At 46.7% G+C, this 15,819-nt stretch overlaps 1 protein-coding gene across 1 annotated transcript in view; it reads right to left on the bottom strand.

Moving 5' to 3' along the window:
* Positions 1 to 15,819, bottom strand: part of KLHL2 (kelch like family member 2) — a 513,313-nt gene that overhangs the window by 253,091 nt on the left and 244,403 nt on the right. The window contains exon 5 of the mRNA XM_078677021.1: positions 1,031 to 1,193. Within this exon, the coding sequence (XP_078533147.1) occupies positions 1,031 to 1,193 (163 nt within the window). The remainder of the gene's footprint in view (positions 1 to 1,030; positions 1,194 to 15,819) is intronic.

Genomic DNA, 15,819 nt, shown 5'->3' with positions numbered 1-15,819 from the left:
ACAACGAGACCATCCACCAATTGTCTAATCAGATGCACTGAAGCCCTTTGTGTGCACAGATGATTATTCACTTGGTTTTATTTCCATTTCCATATCAGCTCTCAATAATATAGCTGGGTCATGCTTTCTAGTCCCAGAGATACAGCCTCAGAGTGTTCCTCAATTTTCAGAACACATCTTGATGCTTTGTTATAGGAGTAACAGACCATGGTGTATTTTTGGGAGTATTTGGAGTATTTAGGAAGTGGACTGAACTGTGAAGGGAAATATCTATTTCTAAACTTCATTGTGTGTCAGTCTCCCTTGGTTAAATCACAGTCACTTTTTACCTATCAGGGAGGCCTCAGTTTATGTTTCAAAACTATACATTTGTGTGCGTTCTTATTTAACACTGTTTCTTACTTTAGCATATAGAGATATACTGTGCTCCTAACAATGCACTTTTTTAGTACTATAAGTATGTTACTCATAGAATTTCCCCAAAGATTATAACTGTTCATCTAAAATAGTTAATACGTTATTAGAGTTCTTTATTATTCCTATTTAAAATGTAATTACTTTGATTTATTTTGTGTTACTGACACACAGCTACTGCCAATCCCTCTTATGAAATGTAGGGATAGCCTTACTGTTATTATGTATTCCAAGGAATAGATGCCATATTAAATTTATTTTCGACTTAGAGATGGCCAAATCACCATGTGAAGGATGCAAATGGTATGTCTCAATAATAAGAGTATACTGGACGATCATCTACCTTATCAAGGGTTTCCGTTCACAGCAAGAATAGCAGTCAGAACAATGTCAATCCTCAAGAAGGAATTGGGATTTTGGATGGATTACTCTCTTATTGAGGAATATACTCCACATTGTAGATTGTACATTTTGTTTTAAAGATACCCTGTGCTCAAATCGTAACTCCGTCCAAAGAGATCCTAGTGATGCTAAAAGGTCTGAATATCTGCACCTGTTAAAACATCAAAAAAGCACTTCCATTTGAGATATTCCTCCTTTACGGTGTTTTACTTGCCTGCAAATTTGTTGGCTTGATTGAGCAGCTCGATGCATGCATGCATGTCTGCAAAAGCACGGATTCCTAGGCAGTTGGTGGCATGCAGCTGGGATTCCAAGAAGTCACAGCAGGTCTTCTTCACATCCTGTAACTGCAGCAGGCCAGCTGCTGGCAGAAGTACCTGAAACAAAGATGTAACAAATGTAAAAGCTGTAGGTACTTCTGGACATACAAAGTAGCTTTTTTAACACCTTGTGTGCTCATCACCGCAGCGCTCACACGCGGGGCTAATTCTGCTGCTGGGCTGAGCGTTCTACGGAAAATGGGCGTAGTCATGACGAGGAACACAGCGCCACCATGCAGCGTGACAAACCGAGCTGCGCTCATCCCCAGCCCCCAGCGCCGCGGGGGAATTAGCCCTGCGGCGAAGGGGTTAAAGACTTGGAAGTAAAAAGGCATATTTCTTCTACATGACTCATAGCTCGAGTCTCCAGAGGGGTGAAGGAGAGCCTTACTCTGCTGCTTGACACAAGACAAATTCATCAATACAAATTGACTAATGACCCATTATTGTATAGGTCTTCCATTAGAAGCCTTTGGCATGAATAACCAGATCAGATTATGGTTAGTATCTGCTGTGAACTCACAACAGTGGTTAAGCAAATGCATTCTCATTCAACCTTCTCGTGCCTCTTCCAGGTCTCCACAGATCAGAGAGCGAGACGGAAAACCACCAGAGCACAGTGGCTGTGCTAACTGCCTTCTCTGTGAGCGCACATTTCTGCCCATGCTGAGAGGGAAATGCAGCCATGCAGACAAGGGTTCTAACAGAGCTTTGATGAGCACAGTGCTGGCTCTCTGCTCTCACTGTGAGAGCAGAGAGCTTGGCTTTTGAGATGGGAGGATGTTGATTTGCGCAAAGTATAGTATAGGTCGGCGCTAGGACACCAGGTTAACTTTTCCAGTGTGGACGGGGGGCAGCGGGGTTGCAGAGGTGCATATGGTGGTTTGGGAAGTCAGGCATTGTTTTGGATACAATTTGTCTGAAAGGACCGGGATGAGGTTGTAGGCAGAGGGTGGTGTTAGCAAGTGGAAAGAGGCTCGGTACTTTTTAATATCCGGAGGTGAGCAGAGAAGGGGTTTTCAGGGGGTCGTAGCTGTGGGTGGCAGGAGGCCATGTATTTATTTGGAAGGGGATAAAGGTGGTGAGTGTAAGTGGCAGGATACCAGTTTTTTTATACATTTGTTCTGAAAACTGCAACATTATTTCTCCACCCAAACGTATTAGTCGGAAGAGTGGTGGATGATTTGTGGGTCGGGGCATATACAACATTAAATTATAAATGGGTAAAATTGAATTACAGGGATGTCTTTAACCTCCGAGGTCTGAGCGGCATCATTGACAACTCAAGCTTTGCTCGCTTTGTCTATTTGGCATCACTTAGAACTCCTCAGTGAAAAACATTCCTATAATTCAAAGATAACCATCTTTCATTATATAGAAAAATGTATATTTATATATATATATATGTATATATATATATCCAATACACCTCCTCCAGAAGAAAGAGCAGACACCTTGGAAACAACTTTAATGGAATTGTTGGCATAATGCATTTCGGCCTGACACGGCCTTCTTCAGATGCCTGAATGTCCAAGAGGCATATTAACACCTACATTTTAAAAGTCCTGCAATGCCCCCATTGGTGGGGACCCGCTCCGCCCCCTTTTTTTTATATATATATATATATATTAATAGCTGAACACTGCTCAAATGCCACACTTTCCCAAAAAACAGCCAGTAAATCTGCAACAAAAAGCCTCTTTGTCCGAACAATCCATTCCTCCAGCACTCAGGATTATGTGTTACAGAAAGGTTCTAAATAGGAACTATTGGCAAAGATGAAGTTGTGATTTAGGCTGGAAGAGATCTATAGTAAATAAAAGCCTCACTTGATATGGTACCAATTAAATGCATAGGCATTAGCACATTTGACGCAGACATATATGTCCAAGCTATTAGTTCCTTTTGCTCAGTGCTTAATTTGAGCCTGTGGCGAACTTTTCAGGATCAGCACTTATTTTTCCTCAACAGTCTTTGATCAAGAGAGAAAAAAAGACAAAAGATGAAGAGAAAGATAGAAAATGTGACAGGGGATGAAAGCAGGGATGAAAAAGAACCCGGAAAAGTGAATTAAGGGGCAGGGAGTGTCTTATGGAGGGTTAAAGACACAAGAGGTGGAATCCAGACTGTGCAGTCTTCATATTCAGCCCCCCAACCTTTGATCGCATCGGTCATGGGCTTTTGATCAACATTTGCAAATTAAGCTCTGCCTCCGCCTCATTTCACTTAATCAGACATGGGAATGCCTCTTTGACCCAACATGATTTTGTCCAGAATAGTTTTAGATGGCTGGGCCCTAAATATGGTGAATACATTTATAATATGTTTATTTTACCAGTAAGAAAAGGAAAAACGGCATTAAAATAGCAGCATTTTATTACTTTATTTGCAAAAATCATTTTGAGTAAAAGCATCAAACAGTACTGTTTGTATAGTCTTTTTTTATGTAATTTTTTTATTAAATGTTGTTCTTCACAACATATTGTGAGAGTTGCATTACATTGTCAGGTGATACGTACACATCCGAGTACCACCTTCCCACTACAAAAACCTTGCATCTTGTAATCATTCACACAGACAAAAAAGAACAACAAGGTAAACTTCACCCCAACTTGAAGTACAGTGCAGTCACACTCCCTCCATGGAGCGCCCTTCGGGGCATTTGTTAGCGGTATATTTTCCCAATTGATCATAGCGTCTGGTCCGTTACTAATGGTTCCCATCCAGCCAGGCTTCTAAACATATTATTAGCAATGCGCCATCAGCACAGTACCGGTCAGAGTATGCTGGGATACTCCTCTTGTGTATCCCTTTCCTGCGAGCTTTCTTCCCTCTCCAACTCGGCTCCATCCTCCCCAACTTCCTGAGACATACTACCCATAAGAGATGCCCATTCCAACAAATCCTCCTCCAGCCTATCATCTCTATGGGTCTTTTTCATAAACACTTCCTCCGCCCAGCCCATTCCAGTTTGTATGATATTTTGGATTGGATTGTAACAGGGTCGAACTTCTTAAGGAGAAAGTTTGCTTATTGCCACGGGAACAAAGTACCATAGCTGGTATGCATCTAACAAATGGGGCAATCTCATTTGAGATCTTGGCAATTACATTAATTGTGGTGCAATGCTACTTGCTCCACTCTTAGCCTCTCAGCAACCTCTCAACATCGAATGGTGGTTGCTATGTTCTGCATCTTACACGCCTAAATGTATCTGTTTGTTGTTGTGGAGGGAGATTTTGAGATCTGTTCCTTCTATGCCCTTTACGGTCTGATGCTTTCCAGACTGGAAATGTTGCAGTATTAGTCTAGTCCTGCTTATATGGTTCTCCTTATGGTTCCTTCCTTGCCAGCCCTTTGAAAGTAGAATCAATATTACAGTTGTCTTCTGTGCTACCTTCTGTATTCTACTTTGTTGCTTTCAAACATAATTCTCATCAGTTGTTTGCTGTACCTGCCAACAACCTTATGTTAAGGATGAAACGATGACACCGAACAGTATCTCCGTAGACTTCATTTGTAGATACATATACAGAAGCCCGCAACTGCACCTCCTGCTCTGCCGTCATCCAGGAACAACTGAACTAACAGTCATCCAGCACACTAGCAGGGCAAGAAACAGAACAAGGATTCAACATTGAACATGAACATGCAGCGAGCCAAATGTGACACGTGCCATAAAAACAAAGTGCATAGTACTACAAACTTTCACCAATCAATAAAGCTTCTTCAACTTGTGATCACCAATTCCTTGTTTATCAAAGATGTTCTATATGGAATGCTAGGAATTTCATGTGAAGATCAGCTATTGGGGGTTGGGCAGGACAGTGAAGGCTCCTCGGCTGAGGTTGAAGAGAGTCGCCCCATTTCCTTGAATGAGCAAAAGAAAGGAAAAAATAAAATAATACCTAATGTTATCATCATTCTATTTTGCCCTCCAGATGTGGCAGCTTGCGTGAGGGGGCGGGGCTGATGAGCACAGGAGGAGTGGTACAACTCTTTTAAGTGCGCAAAACAGTAATGCAGACTTTCCCTGTTCTTCATGCATGCTGCATTACAGCCTACATGGAGAACATGCCCACCCCTCCATGCCCTGGATGAGCACCATGTCACGGCGCTCAGACCAATCACAAAGCTGCATTGCAGCGCTGTCATTAGCTGCGGGGAGCGTGGGAACCCTGGTGCTTCCTGTTTATCACAGCAAGAGGACGCAGTAGAGGTGGCAGCAGCGGCTGGCCAGCCGGCCGCGAGGTAAGAGATTTTTTTTTTTAAACCTGATTCACCCTCCCCTCTACCCCCCTACCAGCCCCACTGCTGCTTCTGAGTAGCCGTCGTGACTGGAGCAGGGAACTACCCAGCCCCTGGTGGGAAATCTAGTCATATGCTTATCAACATCTCTGCCTAGCATATTAGTAAATCCTAGCAGGCAGATGTAGTTTGAGCAGTTATAGCACCCCTTTATAGTTGTAATGCACATCACAACAAAACATAGTTCTTACTAGTGCAAAGACAAAGGCATTGTGATTTTTAAATCAATGCAACCGGAAGATATAGTTTAAGAACGAAAGAAGACAAAAAAGAAAGAAAAAACAATATAAAGAGTTGAAAGAGAAACCATTGCCAAATTAAAGTGTTCGACCACCAGTCCTGGCACTGAAGTTCACTTCTTAGGCAGATGTATACACGTAATCAGCCAGATGCCACCACTCACGGTGCATGAGACAGTGGCTGAAATGGGCTGACCCACTGCCCAATGCTGTGTGATGGGTAGACCGAAACATCGTGTGAATGACAGTGATGGTGAGGGCTGACCCAAAACCTGTAATAAGTTAGCGGTGCAGTGTTAAACCTGGCGTGGGCCGGATATGTCGCACCCATGTGCCCAGACCAGGCGTGGTCTGGGCAAGAATAATAAACGAGGGTGTGGTCGCACGAGGCAGTCGCCACCCAACAGAGACATGGTGTAGAAGTGTATTTTATGAGTGCCTGCTATATGCATTTAGGTTTTAGCCAACCCACAGTGCAGCGCATCACACTGGCGACCAGTGCGGAGCCGTATCTACGCTCAAGCAAGGCCGCCGCGAGCCGACGATACACCTCTGACATCGCGTACGCCATTCAGGCATTGGAGAGGGGTGGGAGAGATCTCTGCGTTCCCCAGCCTACGCCAATCCTGTTTCCAGCGGGGGAGGTGCCTGCATGAGAAACAACATGCGCAGTAAGATGCCTGAGGCCGGTAAGAGGGCGGCCCCCGCAGAGGACAGAATCCTGCCCTGGCCTGCGCAAGACACGCTACATAGCCCCAGGCAGCCACCTTTGGGCCAGACACAAGCCCACACAAGTGGGCAACCATCCACAGACACCATTACCCCTAGAAAGGAGACCTGCCCTACAGCAGCTGAAACTGGGATCCCTCAGAGCAAAGTAAGGCCCCCACAGCGTGGTGCACCAAAGGGCAGTCACCTTGGAGGAAAACAGGGGACCCTGCTCCACACCAGGCCTGAGACACTCGCCCCGGCGAGGCTGAGAAGGAGGCACGCACCTACACCACGGTCTTGTACCCCCAGCAGCAAGGACAAGGACGTCACACTAGGAGAAGGGAGTACGAAACGAAAGGCACATATAGACCAGCAGTACTCCAGGGAGAAAAGATTGGTCACTCTGATTCAGACGCTACCCAGCCACCTGCCCGCATGATCACACAGCATGGCCCCACAGGGGTGTTACCTCCGTTCAGTGAGGTAGCCGGCCTGACTACCGCATCCCCACGATGGAAGATGTGGTTGGGGCGGTTGGAAAACTACTTTGTGGCAATGAGAGAGACAGACGGGGCTGTGAAACGGTCACTGTTACTCCATTACACAGGAGAAGAAGTATACCTCCTGTTTAAACACCTCCCGAATACAGACCCACCAGCCGACTATGATGCCGCAGTGACGGCGCTCAATGCACACTTCGACCCGCAGCTGAACCTAGATTTCCAGAGGTTTAAGCTACGCCAGTCCCGGCAAAGGGAAGGAGAATCAATCAATGTGTTCTGCGCATGACTGAGAGAACTGGCAGGTACAGACATCACGGATGACCAGGCCACAGAAGAGATTTGTGCCTAAATAACCCAAGGCGTCCGCAGCAGGATTCTACGTGGGTTGATCCTGCGGCAGCGGACATACTCCTAAATGACATACTTGTCCTGGCTAGAACACATGACCTCCAGAGCCAGAGCTGATGAAATGGACCTAGCCCTGACGCGACCAACAGAGAAAAACATAACCGTCAGGATGGAGAGGGCTGACGCCGTGAGGACGCAAGACAGAGGGAGCGAGCAGAGGGGCGGTCCACCCCAAACCCCAGTGGGCCAGTGTGGGTACTGCGGACGCGAAGAGCACCCTGTCCAAGCATGCCCCGCCCAGTGTTGGACATGCTCCCACTGCGGGATCTCAAACCATTTTGCATCAGTGTGCCAGAAGAGAAACCAATGCAAAGACAGCAGAGGGGGGAAACCAATGTAGAGAATAGTGTGCCAACTGTCGAGCACCTCCCTGGAAACGTCGAGCAGCACAAAGCAGACCAAACAAGCCACATACCGAGTGGAAGACACATCCACAGAAGACGACGAAGTCGAGACATACCTGGTCTCTTTCACCCAAGAGTTAAAAAAACGGAGAGGGCCACAGCCCACATGCACCGTGGGGATAGCCAGATCAGATGTAAAAGCGGTCATTGACACCGGCGCCTCTGTGAACGTCATGGGGATCCAGCAATATAATCGTCTGCGACCGAAGCCTGGACTGACACCGTCCAAGGCGAAGATATTTGCGTATGGAAGTACCTCACCCCTACTGCTACGAGGGCAGATGACCGTGCCAATCCGGTTGGAAGATAACTAAATCATCACAGTCGTCCATGTGATCCACCAAGAGGCCGACACATCACTCAGCACTCATGCCGCTGAGGATCTAGGCCTGATAATGTTCGCGAGAAGCGTGTGAGTGAACCAAACAGAATAAATACTGAGTCTATTTGCGTACCTCTTTAAAGGGGTAGAATGCATCAAGAGGGCCCCCCAATAAAACTCCACATAGACCGCAAGTAGAGCAAGAACTAGAAAAACTAGAAGACCAAGGAGTCATCAAGAAGGTGTCTGGACCAACCCTCTGGGTGTCACCTATGGTCAAAGCAGAGAAACCACAGCAGCCGGGGAAGATCAGGCTATGCATCGACATGCGCCTCCCCAACAAAGCAATCCAGCGGGAACGCCATATCACGCCAACGATGGATCACATACTAGCCGATGTCAATGGGTCCTGGTGGTTTTCAAAATTGGACCTGAACGCAGGATACCAACAGTTGGTTCTTGCTAAAGAAAGCAGATACATCGCTACATTCAGCACCCATTTGGGGCTGCGACGATACAAGCGCCTCAATTTTGGAATATCCTTCGCAGCGGAAGCGTCCAAGACACAGTACGGGAGATCCTGACGGGCCTACCCGGGGTGCTAAACGTAAGTGACGATATCCTTATCCATTCTACGCCCATTGATGAGCACTATCAGCATCTAAGAGCCACGTTGAAGTGGCTCCAGGAGTATGGCGTCACCCTACATAGGGAAAAGTGTCTCTTCTTTCAGGACGGAATCCAGGTGGACCCGCAGAAGTCCCAAGCCATCAAGGACGCACCACTCCCCTCGACAGTGTCGGAAGTGCGAAGCTTTCTTGGGATGGAACCTCACTCGCTCTGAAGCCAGGTGGAGGTGGGGACAGCAAGTGGAGGTGGCGTTCCAGAAAGTCAAGAGTGCCCTTCTCGACCACACCACGTTGGTGTACTTCGACCCTGCCAAGCGCCCGGACATCATTGTAGATGCCAGCCCAGTGAGGAGCAAGAACCGGGAAGATGGGTCGCATTAGCCTACGCCAGCAAGTCCCTACCACCCACTGAAAAATGCTATGCACAGATTGAGCGAGAGGCCCTGGCCATTCGGTGGGCATGCCGATATTTCCACCTGTATATCTGCGTCCAACCATTTAAGGTCATCACGGACCACCACCCGCTAGTGCCCCTGTTCAAAGGATCAGAGCCTCACCCCCAGCTAGTATCAAACAGTGGGCCATCGGACTCCAGCAGTACGAGATGGAGGTGATGTACCCGCCTGGCGCAAAGAATCCAAACGACTTTCTTTCTCGACACCCAGCCCCAAGAGAATGCCAAGAAGAGTCGCAGGAAGGCGAAGCACTGGTGGCCCATCTGAACATGATCTCGACGATCACCTGGCCCAAAGCACTAACTCTGGCTGATATCACGGCGTCAACTGAGAGGGACCTGGTCATCATCAGAGTGGCAGTACCGTCCAAGGGGGCAACTGGAATCGGTTCCTGCAGGTGGCCAATGACTGGTCAGGGCCCGAAAGGGCCCTACAGGGAATACGTCACGAAAATGTGGAGAATCAAAAACGAACTGAGCGTGACCCAAAACTGAGTGCTGCCGCGGGAGTCTCGCATAGTCATCCCTGCAGCTCTACAACATCACGCAACTCACTTGGCCCACGGAGGACACCAAGGGATTGAAAAGATGAAGGCCCGGACGAGAGAAAAGGACTGTTCTCCAGGAGATCGTGAGAGCGTGTCAGTTGACCAGTGCGCCAGAACGACCCACACCCATTCAGACGGAAGAGCATAGGAAGACTTTGTGTGAGAAAGTGAGCATCATTGACTTTTGGAGTTTCCCCGATGGCCAAGTGACCCTGGTCATGGTGGATAGCTATTCCAAATACCCAGTAGTGGAAGTCGTCAGCTCTACCGCATGCTCCCAAATTGCCCCGGTGCTTGAGAAGATATTTGCGATGTTCGGATGTCAGGGGGAAATCAAAAGCAACAATGGGGAATTCCGTGAATTCATGCAACACCACGGAGTACAGCATCGTCGCATCAACCCTCAATGGCCACAAGCCAATGGAGGAATTGAAAGACTCATGAGGACTCTCAACACGGTCCTGTGCATTGCTGTGGCCGAAAACGCAGACCCTGAGTGCCACCTACAATTGTTTCTCTGGGAGTATAGAAGCACGCCACACAGCACCACACGTCAAGCCCCGTGGGCGCTGATGTTTAATGGTCCACGTCGTGATAGCATCCCTACTTGCCCCAAGTGGACCCCGCCACACTACAACGAAGACGCCATAGAAAAGAGAGAAAAGCAGAAACTAGCAGCCAGTCACAGGAGAAGAGCCAGACCCCATGACCTGCTACCCTACTCGGAGGACAGGAGGAAAATTCAGGACCCCGTATGAACCTGGATAGTAGACCGTAACCGCTGTCAAGGGGACCATGATCTCTGTGGAAAAGGAAGGAGAGAGAGTAACCAGGAACATCTTGGGGTTCAAGGAAGTGGAAGGGACCTTGACAACCACAGGTGAAGACGGTGACTCTGCCACCGGAGGAATAGGAGATGAGTATTCTGAGATGGAAGCCTTGGGTACCCCATCAAGCAATCACCCGGCAGGGCTGAGGGAAGCCAATCAGGAGGCCAGCGCTGCTCCCCCAAGCCCAGAGGGACTGCCTGGAGCGCCTGTGACATCAGAGGCTCGGCCCCTGCACCGGGGTCATCATCCCTGTTATGGACTGAGGGGAAATCCTGTCCCGAGCTCCCACCTAAAGGACTTTGCATGCCAAGTGGTGGGTCAGGAGCCCACCTGTGAAGAAAAGAAAAAGAGACTGGGTTAAGATGGGATGTAATAAGTTAGCGTTGCAGTGTTAAACCCGACTTGGGCAGGATATGTAGCACCCAAGCGCCCAGACCAGGCGTGGTTTGGGCATGATTAATAAAATGAGCGTGGTCGCACGAGGCCAGTCGCCACCCAACAGAGACACAGTGTGGAAGTGTATTTTATGAGTGCCTGCCATATGCATTTAGGTTTTATCCGACCCACAGTGCAGCACATCAAAAACCCATCTATCTATGTATGAAAGTCTGTATTTTTAATATGGTACTGGTGAGACGGCAACGGATGTATGACGTTACAACGCATACTTTTACAACGCCTACCTTTACAACGCATTTTTTACAACGCAACATCCATTACAACGCATTCCATTACAACGCATGCATTTACAACGAATTTTTAAAAACTACCTTTACAACGCCTTCCATTACATCGCATACTACCTTTACAACGCATACCATTACAACGCATAACATTACTTTGCATGTAAGGTAAGTATTGGATAGTGTAGGGGTAATAATTACTATTCTAACTCCGGGGGTTGCAACAGTAGGGTAAGTGTTGGATAGTGTAGGGGTAAAAATTACTATTCTAACTCCAGGGGGTGCAACAGTAGGGTAAGTGTTGGATAGTGTAGGGGTACTATGTGTTGTAATGCTATGCGTTGTAATGGTATGCGTTGTAATGACTGCGTTGTAATGACATGCGTTGTAGTGGTGTGCGTTGTAGTGTCATGCGTTGTAATGGTTGCATTGTAAAAACATGCGTTGTAATGGATGTTGCGTTGTAAAAGTTTTGTTGTAATGGTAGTGTGTTGTAAAAGTTGCGCTGTAAAGGTTGTTCCCCGACGGCAACCTATCTGTGGGCCAAACCAAAAATGCTGAAAAGATACAACAGAAAAGAAAACACACCTTTCATAGAGAAACCGAAATGTACAAGGAATCTTTCGTGCCCAGCTAAACCCTGGTCCCACTAATTACTCCCTCTTTAAGGCAGAATATCTGCCCCGCAAATGTAGGCTGTGGCTGTGACAGCCTTCTTGTTGGTCGTCACTGATGCAAACAAATATATATTACAAACAGTGGAAACTAATAACTTTTTCCCAGGATTTTCACCCAGCTCTTTTGTGTCATACAAACATAAATAATTACTGAAAGTGTACATTCAACTATCCACGAAATGATGCTTTTGAGCAATATTAATTATCTGCCACTATATCTGTTGTGCAAGATTGGTCTCAACAAGAACTTTCAGGGGGAGGGAGTTTATATCGCTTCTCTGACGACACCAACAACGTGACACACCACACTTACCACTCAGTAGCAACTGTTGTAAGACGCCTTGCAGCTAACAACGCTGAGGGAGGCTAATTTGGGAGAATGTTAAAATGAGTTAAATAAATTGCACACCAGAGTCTGGTATATTTCACACGTATCTTGTTATGTTAGAGGATTGGAAATAGACGTGCACTTCCAGTTTTTCTCCTACCCTATTGGGGAGAATGTGTTAGAGTGATAAAAGTAACAGATGGTTGTAAGCATGAGGCTAATGCAGCAGCCGCGTGCTCCCTACAGTAGACGTGCAGAAGGAAGGAACAGAGTGTTCTGAGCAGTGACGTTATGTCCCTGGAAAGAACCAGCTTTTCATTCAGTGAATTTTACTTTGCAAAATTATTTTTTAAACTACGCTGGTACATTCGCTTTCGCAAAGTATCATGTACAGCACAATGTTGGTAATAGGGCTATTACAGCTATATCAAGGAGATTGCAATACTTTGAGTCAGGACTTTAAGGGAGCTGCATTCCTCCAGGTCTCAAACTTGGTAGTAAATAACAATAATTGACAAAGCCCATAGGTCTAGCCTATGCAAGAGATATTGGCTTGGTTGTACATCAGCATGGCTGCGAAAAAAAGTTCGAGACATAGAGGAGAGTAGCATGGAGCGGAGTGATGTGGAGTGGCATAGATTGAAGTAGAGTGGCACAGAGTGGAGTCGTGTAAAGTGTTGTGGAGGGGAGTGTAGAAGAATGGAGAGTCATGGATTAGAGTGGAGTGTCATGGGTTAGAATGGAGTGTCGTAGAGTGGCATAGAGGGAGTAGAGGGGTAGAGAATGTCATGCCATAGCGCGTTGGAGAGTGGAATAGAGTGTCAGAGTGGAGGGTCATAACATGGAGTGGAGTAAAGAGCTGTATACTGGAGTAAAATATCATAGGGTGTCATAGAGGGGAGAAGCATAGAGTGGAGTAGAGTGGGATAGAGTGGAGTGGCATAAAGTGAAGTAGAGTGTCATAGAGTGGCGTTGTGTAGAATGGAGTGGAATAGAGTGGGGTGGCATAGATTTGTGTTATGTAGAGTGCAGTGCCGTGGAGCGTCGTAGAGTGTCATGGAGAGTCGAAGAGTAGAGGGTCATACAGTGGAGTGGCATGGCACAGAATGGAATAAAGTGACTTAGAGTGGAGTGGTGTAGAGTGGAGCACAGTGTCGTAGAGTGGAGTAGAGTGAAGTAGCATAGAGTGGAGAAATGTGTGGTAGAATGGAGGGGGCTAGAGTGGAGGGGCATAGAATGAAGTGGCGAAGAGTGCACTGTCGTAGAGTGGGGTATTGTAGAGTATCATAGAGTGGAGTAGAGTGGCCTAGAGCGAACTGGCATAGAGTATTGTAGACTGCCATAGAGTGGAGTAGAATGGAATGGAGTAGAGTGTCAGAGAGTGGACCTTGGTAGAGTGTCGTGGAGTTGTGTAGAGTGGTGTGATGTAGAGTCATGTGACGTAGAGTGGAGGGTCATAGAGTGGCGTGGAGTGGTGAAGAATGGAGTAGTGTGGCTTAGAGTGGAGTGGTGTAGAATGGAGTACAGTGGAGTGGAGTAGAGTGAAGTTGCATAGAGTGACGTAGAATGGAGTGGAGTGATGTGTCGTAGAACGGAGGGGCGCAGAGTGGAGGGACATAGAGTGGAGTGGGGTGGCAAAGAGTGGAGTGGTGTAGAGTGTTGTGGGTGTCATACAGTGGACTGTCATAGAGTAGACTGTCGTAGAGTGGAGTAGAGTGTCCTGGGGGTTGTTGAGTGGAGCGGCGTACACTGGAATAGAGCGGCTCAGTGAAGTGGCATAGAGTGTCCTAGACTGTTGTAGAGTGGAGTGGTGTAAAGTGGAGTAGAGTGTCATAGGGTGGAGTGGAGTGGAGCAGAGTGGCCTAGAGTGAAGTGGCATAGACTGGCGTAGAGTGTCATTGAGTGGCGCAGAGTGGAGTGGTATAGAGTGGAGCATTGTGGAGTACCATGTCATAGAGTGTTTTGGAGTGGAGTATCGTAGGGTGGAGTGTCATAGAGTGAAGTAGAGTGGCACAGAGCTGGAAACACAGGGGTAGAGGGCAATAGAGTTGAGTGACAGAGTGGAGGGACATAGTGTGGTGTACCATAGGGCGGAATAAAACGTTGTAGACTTGAGTAAAGTGTCATAGAGTAGAGTAAATTGGATTGCCGTAGAGTGGAGTGACATAGAATGGAGTAGATTGGCCAAGAGTGAAGTGGCATAAAGTTGCATAGAGTGAAGTGCCATAGAGTGGCGTAGAGTATCATGATGTCAATTACGGTGGAGTTTGGTAGTGTGGAGTGGCATGCAGTGAAGTGGCATAGAGTGGAGTAGCTTAAGAGTGGAGTGGTGCAAAGTGTAGTGGCGAAGTGTGGAGTGGTGTAGACTGGAGTAGAATACCATAGAGTGTCATGTCGTAGAGTAGCGGGGTGTAGAGTGTCATGGAGTAGAGTGGCATGTTGTAGAGTGGAGGAGTGACGTAGAGTAGCATAACGGAGTAGAGCAAGCAGAGTGGAGTGGCATAGAGTGGATTAGAGTGTCATGGAGCAGAGTGATGACTGGTGGGGCATACAGTGGTGCAGCATACAGTGGAGTAAAATGTCATAGAGTAGAGTGGTTTAGCGTAGAGTCGAGCAAAGTGTCACGGATTGGAGTAGAGTGGAGTGGGGTACAGTGCTATAGAGTGTCGCAGTGTGGGGTGTCATAGAGTGGAGTGTTGTAGAGAGTTATAGAGTGTTGTAGTGTGGAGTGGAGTGGCGTAGAGTGGAGTGTTGTTGAATGGAGTAGTTATAAAAAGTGAAGTATCGTAGAGTGTCATGGAGCAGAGTGGAGTAGAGGGTCCTAGAGTAAAGTGGCATACAGTGGGGTAGAGTGTAGTGGCGTAGAGTGGAGTAGAGTGGAGTAGAATGGAGTATTGTAAAGTGGAGTGGCATAAAGGGAATCCGAGTATCGTAGTGTATCAGAGTAGAGCACTGTAGATTGGAAAGGCGTAGAGTGGATTAGAGTGAAGTATGCATGGTGTGGTAGCGCACTGCCATTACAGACAACACATTTTCAATTGAAATGACCATTACATTTGGACAGACATACAGTTTTACTGATAAAACAATACAGCTCACAAACAATGCCAGGGAAATGGTATCATGAAGTTTATTGATTTGTTTTGATCGTATTAAAACATTAGTTCCCTTCACACTTCACAATTCTTTACAAAAATGTGCTTCATTTGTGATTTCCTAATTATGATATATTCTGAAATATTTTCACAGTTCATTTACAGACATTTACATTTCCTTTCACATCGGTACCCAGCAAATATTGTCACATAAACATTAAAAAATAATCATTTGTTGCATGTCTGCATGTACACACATCACACATTATTGTTATATGTAACAATTGCAGTTGGTCACAGGTGGTGCAGTGTTGGCAGCAATATATTTATTGAACATATCAAATAAAAAACAGGAGCAACTGCAAATATGGAAAAACAATAACAGGCCGGGAGAACATTTCCATTCAGAGAATCAACAGAGGGAAAGTTTCTTGTCGTTACTGGTCTAATGTGGAGAAAGTTATGAACTCCGGTACAGTGGGGTAGGTGATCGAGTTGGATTAATAATAGTGTTTTTAGTCAAGGTGGAGCATGCTCTGGGGGA

The sequence above is a fragment of the Lissotriton helveticus genome, chromosome 2_1, assembly GCF_964261635.1.
Source record: "Lissotriton helveticus chromosome 2_1, aLisHel1.1, whole genome shotgun sequence".
In the NCBI taxonomy this organism is placed as follows: Eukaryota; Metazoa; Chordata; class Amphibia; order Caudata; family Salamandridae; genus Lissotriton; species Lissotriton helveticus.
Note: the sequence above shows the minus strand (reverse complement) of the source record. Positions and strands in the feature narration are given on the sequence as shown.